The following is a 9396-nucleotide window of genomic DNA, read 5'->3' as shown; positions in this document are numbered from 1 at the left end:
ATATATATATATATGTGCACATTCTTTAAGAAGAAAATCACTAATTTATAAATACAATATTTAAAAAGAAAATGCTATAATTACCAATACAGTCACCTCCGATTTCTATTTCTTCAGGGCCACAAGAGTGTAATTTTGTATCAGAAATAGCTGCAAAAGGTTAAAGTTTTTAAATTTATTCAACTGGGCAGAAGATATCAAAATACATAGATTCAAAGTAAAATTCCTTTAAGTATATTTTAATATTGGATAGAGACTTTCTTAGTTGTACACTCTGTTGGTTTCTTTTTCATAATAAATGTTTTCCTTTTAAGGATGAACCGGAGAGGACAGGGCCTATATTTCAACATATTCATAGATTTCGCATCCCACATTCTAAATCTGAATCTGCATTATTAAATATTGAAACATATCGACAATGTCAAGGCAGTAGGGACTCGTGTGGAGACTGAAAATGTAATATGTCATGCTCACTTTGAAAGACCATTTAGAAATTTCATAGACAATTAAATATACGCATAATACAGAAATCATACTTTTTGGCCTTTACTCAAAAGACATGAAAACTTCACACCAAAACTTGATTATGAATATTTGTAGCACTTTATTCCACAATTAGATAAGAGTATAATTCATATTTTTATGGGTAACAATTTGGTTTTACTGCACTGCAAAAGAAACCATCAACAGAACTAAGAGACAAAATGCAATGTGGGAAAAAAAATTTACCAGCTGCTCCTCAGACAAAGGACTACTATCAAAAATATATAAAAAACTCAAAACAACCAGCCCCCCCAAATATAAAGACCTGATTCAAAAATAGGCATCTGAAATGAACAGACATTTCTCAGATAAAGAAGTAAAAACAGCAATTAAATATATGAAAAAATGTTCCACATCATTGGTCATTCGAGAAATGCAGATGAAAACAACACTGAGATTCCACCTCACCCCACAAAGAATGGCTGCTATCAAGAAATCACACAATAACAATGTTGGCAGGGTTGTGGGGAGAAAGGAACCCTTCTCCATTGTTGGTGGGAGTGCAGACTGGTGCAACCACTGTGGAAATCAATATGGAGATACCTCAAAGAGCTGGGGTTAGAGGTTCCATTTGACCCAGCCATCGCACTGCCTGGTATCTTTCCAAAAGAATTAGAAGAATCATATCACAGTGGTATATGTGCACCAGTGTTTATAGTGGCACAGTGTGTAATAGCTAAAACTTGGAAATAGCCCATTTGCCCATCAGTTGGAAACTGGATAATTTCTATAATGGAATACTACTCAGCCACAAAGAATGAGAAATTAGGTTCATTCATAGGAAAATGGATACATATTGAGGATATACTCCTAAGTGAAATAAATAAGTCACACATGTGTAAATACCAAATTGTTTCTCTGGTGTGAAAAACTATAATAGTACATAAGATCCTAATGATATAATGGACAAGGTGAAATAGGAAGAAAGGGGCTAAAGGTGTAGGGAAAGTTGGAAGGGTAGGGGAAAGCTAATAAGGGAAAAGAAAAAAATATGAGAAAATGCAAAAATGGCAATAAAGTGTTTGTAAATGGGGAGGGGAGGAGGGGTGAAGGGAGCGTAGGGACAAGGGGAAAAAATGAGAAGCAAGACCTGTCATGTAGAGGTACAAGATCCCAGTAATGAATGTAACTGTACTGTATACCTAAAATGTACCAATAAACTCAATGAGAAAAAAAAAATTTTGGTTTTACATTTTAGAAATATTTCCTTAAGTTATATTTATATTTTGGCTTTATTGAAGTTTTATATTTTAGCTTTTATATTTGAATGTACAAGTTTTATACTTTTCATAATAAATGTGTTCCTAAAAGTTATATATTTTAGCTTTTATATTTGGGTATATAATTATTTCAAGAACTTGAGAGTGTTTCTTTTTTTGTATTCGGGGATTTAGCTCAGTGGTTCTGCTACCTGCCTTGAAGATAGAAGGTCCTGAGCTCAATCCCCAGGACCAAAAAAAAAAAAAAAAAAAAAAAATTAGCTGAAAGGTATGGAAAGGTTGGCCTTTTTGCACATGAAATATATTTCATGTATATGCACAGAATATTTCTATGTTACTGTGTTGAAAATCAGTTAACCATATGCTTGTTAGTCTATTTATGGGCCCCATTTTTTTCGTTGATCTATTTGCTTTTCCTGATACAAATACTTTATATACATGACAAGCATATGCCATGTCAGACTGGGAACATTATCTTTCTTAACTGGTCTTTGTTATCAGGCAAAGTAGATAATAATACCTTACTTGCTTAAAGATTTTTGACTAATAATGAAATTATTACATCAAATTTAGAAGCCATTTGAAAAAATATATAGTAATAAAAATAGAAAGTGGCATTGTTGTTAAGAAAAAAGAATTAGTTATAACCCCCCCAAAGTGTTAAAGTTTTTATTTTCCACCGACAATTGGAAGAAATACTTAACCAGTGAGTAAACTTCAATTCTTTATGCTGACACTAAGAGGCAAAGGTGCTAGAAATGTTGAATGCCTTTTTCTAACAATGCTGGTTTAAACTGCGTAGCTATGAAAAGCAAAATTATTTTTCAGATTTGATATTTATTATATCCGAGTAGGTTATTAAAATGCAAAACCAAAGACATGTGTGTGAGTTTGTGTGTGTTGTGCTGGGGATTAAACCCAGGTCCTCACACATGCTAGGCAAGCACTCTGCCACTGAGTTACTGCCTCAGTTTTCACTACTGCCAGTGGTTTTTATTTTAACTATTCTAAGTTCTGAATAACTCTTGTATTTGTTTTGTTGTATCTGTGCTTTGTAGTTTGTTGGTTTGGAGAATCTAATGGCTTCATGATGAAAAGATTTTAAGTGTTACTGATACAATAATTACTGTTTGCTGAATTAAATGTTTGCCTCATTTGATAACAATGATCCAGACCAGTATGTTCCTACCAGGATTTGAGCTTCCTACATAGATTTTAAGTTTCATTATTGTCTAAACAGTCCAAGCCAACAAAACAAAACACATAAAGCAAACAAAAATGTCATAATATAGTTTCTGTTTTGAGTCTCTTGCACCTAAGAAGCTGGACCACTAATTCTAATAAACATTGCTATTAAGTACAGTGTTTCTGAGTCCCTATTTTATTAAGAACACAGCCACAACACTTTAATGTAAAGGGTACATTGTCTACTTTCAAGGAATTCCTAGCTATAGTTGAGTGTAGTTTGGGTATTTTCCTCTATTTCTCTAATCATGTATTTATATAGTAAGGACTCATGGATATTTATTTTATTCTTTCATAGTAGGGATTTACTTATATTTTTTTATTTCACTGAAACTTATATCCAGTTTATTTTTATATATTTTCTGAGATACTGCACTAGAAAGTTAAGTTCCATGAGGGCAGAGATCTCATTTGTCTCTTTCATAACAGTGAGCCCAAAGCATAAAGTAACTCATGGCATGAAATATACACTCACTAAATGTCAATGAGCGAAAGATGTATATACAATATACATCCAGATATACAGTCCAGATTTTTATACTTTTTACTTACCATCTTTATCCTTTAATAAAAGAGGATAAAGGGTGTGAGGAAACTAAAGAATTTTTTTAAAAATCACAGTATTCAGTGAGAAAATGGTGAGAAATCTATTTAATATCAGTGTATATTTTTGAACACTTTAAGAATTTGCAGGCTAGGCATAGCAATGCAAGCCTGTAATCCTAGTTCTTGGGAGGCTGAGGCAGGAGAATTGTGGCAAGCTTCAGGCCAGTCTGTGCTACATAGTGAGTTCAAGGCCAGTGTGAACTGCATAGTGAGACCCTGCCCCCTCACCCCCCAAAAACAAGAATCCCAAACAAACATGGCCAATTTAAACTGGAAATTTAGCTTCATTTTACCAATAATGGTAAAACAATCTCTACTGAAATTTGCATTAGTTCAACACAACCTATCCGGAGAATACCATAAATATAAACACAGAGTTCCATGAATGGCAGTTCATGTGTATTACTAATATTTTCTTACCTTCTGCACAGTAGCCCATACATCCCTGAGTGGGTTGCAGGAAGTACACAAAAAAATTTCCGCAGTTTCTCACAGACACCGGGATTTGAAAGAGACAGCAGTCTTTTCCAGGGCTAAACAGAAACTGCCATGTAGCGCAAGCTGTCAGATTCTTAGTCTGCCCAGGAGGGGGCAGTGTTTCTGTATCTCTCAGAGACAGCCAGATAGGGGCCTGAGTTCCACAGTGGTTCATCTTTTGCATCAGAGAAAACAAAAGTTGAAAACCTACTTTATTTTCAAACAGATTAAATCAACATTGTATTTTCTTTGACACAATCTTTAAAATTCAAAAGTACTAATCATTTTAAAGATTAGCTTGTACTTCTACCATATAAGAATAGCAAGTTAAAGAAATAGTAAATTTAAAGGTAGATACCTCATAATTAATACGTTATTCAATGTAAGTGTTTTTATTCTATTTGTTACATTTTTATTGTAAACTAAAGAAATATGGTGTCTGGTAAATTACTAAAATAGTTGATTTACTCTAAAACAAGCCAAGCCAAACATTTGTAAGATATACCACAAAGACAAACTGACTTTGGAAATTTATTCCAAAATTTCTGGAAATACTATATGTAAGAAATTAATGCATAATTCAACATGCAACAAAACCATGCAAATGTAGATTGTTAAAAATCAGGTGATAAAACAATTATTTAACAATTTGGAAAACAATGAAGTTAAAAGCACATTTGAAGCCTATTATTAAAATCAATTCCACATAGAAAATGAGATTAAACAGAAAAATAAAAAGTACATATTTGGGAAGAATCTATTAAATATATGATCTTGGATAAGGCACTCAACAGTCTTCTGTTTCACATTAGGTGGTTAGCAGTATTCCCTCAAAGTGCTATGGAAATTTGTAAATGTCATAACACAAGCAATGCCATGCTTACCTGACAATGGCTCAATATTCTTAAGCCACACTGTAATTCTTAGTCTTGCTATTTCCATATTTTTAAAAAATCACAAAGCGAAGATTGATAGATATGATTAAATAATATCTTTTAAAGTATAAAATAAATATGAGTTAGATAAGGAGTAAATTTTTATAAATAATGTTATATTTACTATGCTATATTATTGTTATATCATTATATTTATTAATTTTATTTTAACCATGTCATATTACCCATTCAAAAACTCTAAGACTAAAAAAATACCATTTACAAAAGAAATTCAGGTAAGAGTATTCAGTACCATAAAAGGAATTTTCTACAAGGATTAAAAGTTTGCATTATTATATTTTACATAACTTTTATATAAGCTCTCAAAAGACATTTATCTTCAAGTTTACTTAGCAAACTCAATCACTAAAATTTACTCATTATCTAACACTAAAACTTTAAAAATGATAGTATGCACACGTGTTAATTCATAATTACTTTATATCACAATGCTGAGTGTGTGCATACACAGCAATGGCTTAAATAAATATGGTATATATTTATTACAAAATATTATTTTCAAAACTGATGAGACAGACTTTATAATTCAGGAACATACTAATGCCATAAGTGTAACTGGGAATAAAGCATGTCAAGAAAATTGTCGGGCATGGTGACACACGCCTGTAATCCCAGCACTTGAGAGGCTGAGGCAGGAGGATCGCTGTGAGTTGAGACCAGCCTGGGCTACATAGTGAGTTTCAGGACAGTCTCAACTACATAGTGAGACCCTGTCTCTAAAACAAAAAACAAACAAAAATATAAATACAAGAAAGTGATAGAAGAAAGAATAATAGCAAAATGTTAGTGATAGTTACAACTGTGTGGATGAATTATGACTAAATGTTCCATTCCTGTCCTTTAGTTATTAAGTTTTCTATAATTTCTATGTATTAGTTTAAGCATCACAAGTAAACATTTATTTAAATAGACTTGTATTATCCTGTAGTAAAAAAGAAAATTATGTTAATTCTCCACTTGAATGCTCTATATTCTTGGTTCCAGAGGGAAGGGGAGGCACAGGAAATAACTGCTCCATGGGAAAGTAGGACATGTCTTAGTTGATATCTTGGAAAAGAGACACTGCTATCCACATTTGTGTGAGGTTCTAGATCAATTGTAGTTCATTCAGTCAAAGGAAGAGAGCACAATTGTGTAAGAAGTGATTTTCCTTGAACTTTAATTTTTAAAAAAATTTTGCAAGCAAATTATGACAAAAGTGACAAATAAGACAGCCATAATGGCATAAAAGTTAAAATTAATTACTAAAATGTGAATTTTTCTCTGAATTATTAAATTAATACTTAAAAAGGAAAATCATTCCCGTTTCTGCACATTTCACAAAATGTGGATGATGGTAAGGAAAATAAATCTTGTGCTAAGAAATAATCCTGTATGATATAGCCTCACTTCGAGTGTTCAAGAGTAGCTGCATGTCCTCCAGGGTACAAAAAGAAAAATTTACCTTGATGAATGAAAGCATACCTACTACAATATATGATTATACAGAATAAACTCATAAGTCATGGGGAGCATCTTTAATAATTGGCAAGTGTGACACTGTGCATATTTCTGGAATGTCACAGTGCCTTGTCTGGATTTTCTGGGGAAGTCTTGCTTCTGTGTACTGACTGGTTATGTGACTCAAACTCGTAGCCTCTGTCTCCATCTTTAGAAGAAACATTAGCTACCTCAAAGCCTCAGAAAAGTCAAGTGAAGTTACACAGTTAATAATGTTCCCTGGTGGCAGAAAATGTATGAATTGCAAAATATATGTCAGGTTGAAGCCTTTCTTTACCATTTTGATCCTGTAACTAAGGATAATGAGGTAAAGGGTTTGGTCTTTTATGAGATATAGTCTTAGTCTCATTCTTTATGTCATGTAGATGGAGCTGTGGCTCCAATAATGAGAACTGAATTGAAAGACTGAGTGGTCAAAAGTGTCATGAATAGAGATGATGGTCATTCCCTAAAAATATTACCAGCTGGATGGGGACTCTCAATGACTTAGAGGAAACTTGAATTTGAAAATCATCATTCATATAACTAGAAATCTCAACAGAAATTCGAGGAGGATCTTGATCAGGAAGCATTTGTTCTTGTTCTCATTATTAGAAGCATTTTAGAGAAAATGTGTGTAACAAAGCTTTCAGAGTGAAAGAAATCACTCAGGCTAGTTCACTGAGCAAGACTTGCCCAGATGAGATTCCTTGTACAATGTGCTCCCGAGAGTGAACTTTGTGAGAGAAAAAAAAAAATTAAGTTGTAGAAAAATATATCTGATGTGATTTCACACATGAAAATTCAAAAAATAGACAAAATTAAGCCTGCTGTGCCAAAAAAAAACACAATGCTTGCATGTTCACAAACAATAAAAACCAAGGTATACTGGCTGCCCAAACTGTGGAGTTAGAGAAGAAGCCACAGTGGAGCACAGTGAGTTGAATTTGCTGCCAGTGCAGTCAGTGCTTACAAACTAGGGCCAGGAAATACTTCAAGATTTCCCAGCCAAGCTAAGTTCTGTTTGGTCTTTCATTAGGAAGTGCTTTGTACTTAGGCTTCATGCCACTAGAACCCACAATGGTAATCAGCAGTAACTGCCAAGAATTGAAGCAAAAAACATATAGCATTTACTATTTGCAGGTTATTTGCAGTTAAGCCCCGGAGAATGATTGTTTATATTCAATACTTGGCTCTTTTACTTGCTAGCTAGGTGGCTCTACGAGGCTTAGTCCTAAGAATGTGTGTGACCCGCACTGTTTGATGGAAACAATGATTACTGATAGACTGTGTCCTAGAGTGGTCAAAATTATATAAGCTGTGGTGGGGGTATGGACTGCATGGAGCTTAACATTGACTATTCCTATCGGTATTCTTATCAGACTAGGTAACATAGGAGAATACTCCTTTGAATTAAGTCAAGCTAACACATAATTAGGTCAGTGTGGGCATAAATTGGCTGTAAGGCTCAGTCTTTATATTAAAGAGCACCTAAGGAAAGCCACACGCAGTGTTTAGTGAGCCGGAGTACCTCAACACATTTGGTTGGCATCTCAGCGGGTCTGTCAAAGATGAGGAACCGATACCATCCGGGGAACAGGGAATGGTCACAGATGAGGTCGTGAGCAGCTGCCTGCTGGAGGTGCATGGAGTCAAAGTGGACACTTCTGTAAGGGCTCCGAAGAATCTGGTGGCCCCCCGGAGAGCACTCCTGGGCTAGACAGAGAGAGAATTGTCTTTATGTAATGTGCTTTGTTCAGTTCTCAAATAAAACTAATTTCCAAAACAAAAATACAGCAAACAAATGACTACAGTACACAGAATCCTCCAGTCTCTGAGTAAGTCGAGAATGGCTTCACTCGCACTTTCCATTGACACAGCAACTCAGCAAAACCCTTCAGGAGGCATTTTTGAGGGACTTTAAGAACTTTATTTTCATTGTATTTTAACAAGGCAATATAGAGCCGATTCTCTCGAGTTAGGATTTATTTTCTGTGACCATCTCAAATGCAGACCTTATAGAGATTCCCCTTGGGCCTCGTACGCCAGCCCTCTAGATTTCAGTGTCACTACTGGGATCTTAACCCCCCCCCCCGAGAAGAGAGTGCCCCTCCAGAGCCTATCTTGGCTACATCACGGAATGCAACAAACTGAATGAATCTTTTAAGGTTGATCCTAACGTGCCTTTAAAGGAAGTTTCCTGCATTTTTTGGTGCAAGAAAGAACATATTCGGGGACCTTCACCCCCCCCCCCCCGAGAAGAGAGTGCCCCTCCAGAGCCTATCTTGGCTACATCACGGAATGCAACAAACTGAATGAATCTTTTAAGGTTGATCCTAACGTGCCTTTAAAGGAAGTTTCCTGCATTTTTTGGTGCAAGAAAGAACATAAAGTTGTTATCAACTCCACACAAACATTGTAAATATTATGTACTACAGACATATACCAGTAAATGTTTTATTAAATCACAAATAAACTTAATAGATGCACTGTAAGAATACAGCATTCTTCGATTAATTATTTTCGAAGATGGAGATGGAAATCATTCAACTTGGAACTGATAACAGGAATCCGTTTGCCTCTAGGATACCTGGCAGGTTCAGCAAAGGTGTTCTACAGCAGATTAATTTTAAAGAGCAGAGAAAAAAGACAACCAAAGCAGGACTCGAGGTCTGAGAGAAGAGGAGGCTGCAACCATCAGCGTGCAAAATAAAGCCGAACAACAGCAGTGCGGGCAGAGACCCCTCAAAGACAGCGAGACCCGGAAGAGGTCGGTGGGGTCAGACCCAGGGGGCTCCGCGTCCTCCGAGAAGCCGCGACCTACCTGGCTGGGCTCCCCCGGCGGCCAGGATCGCCAGTAGCAGAGCCAG

The 9396-nt window shown here is 35.3% G+C and overlaps 1 protein-coding gene across 1 annotated transcript in view; it reads right to left on the bottom strand.

Moving 5' to 3' along the window:
* Vwde (von Willebrand factor D and EGF domains) overlaps positions 1-8213 on the bottom strand; it is a 46284-nt gene extending 38071 nt beyond the window's left edge. Inside the window, exons 1-3 of the mRNA XM_033758240.1 lie at positions 8058-8213; positions 4035-4266; positions 85-150 (exon numbers count right to left, since the gene is read on the bottom strand). Coding sequence (XP_033614131.1) covers positions 85-150; positions 4035-4266; positions 8058-8174 — 415 coding nt within the window. The 5' untranslated portion in view covers positions 8175-8213. The remainder of the gene's footprint in view (positions 1-84; positions 151-4034; positions 4267-8057) is intronic.
* Between the last annotated feature and the right edge of the window lie 1183 nt (positions 8214-9396).

The sequence above is a fragment of the Fukomys damarensis genome, unplaced genomic scaffold (assembly GCF_012274545.1).
Source record: "Fukomys damarensis isolate Sample0158 unplaced genomic scaffold, DMR_v1.0_HiC HiC_scaffold_4, whole genome shotgun sequence".
Taxonomy (NCBI): domain Eukaryota; kingdom Metazoa; phylum Chordata; class Mammalia; order Rodentia; family Bathyergidae; genus Fukomys; species Fukomys damarensis.
Note: the sequence above shows the minus strand (reverse complement) of the source record. Positions and strands in the feature narration are given on the sequence as shown.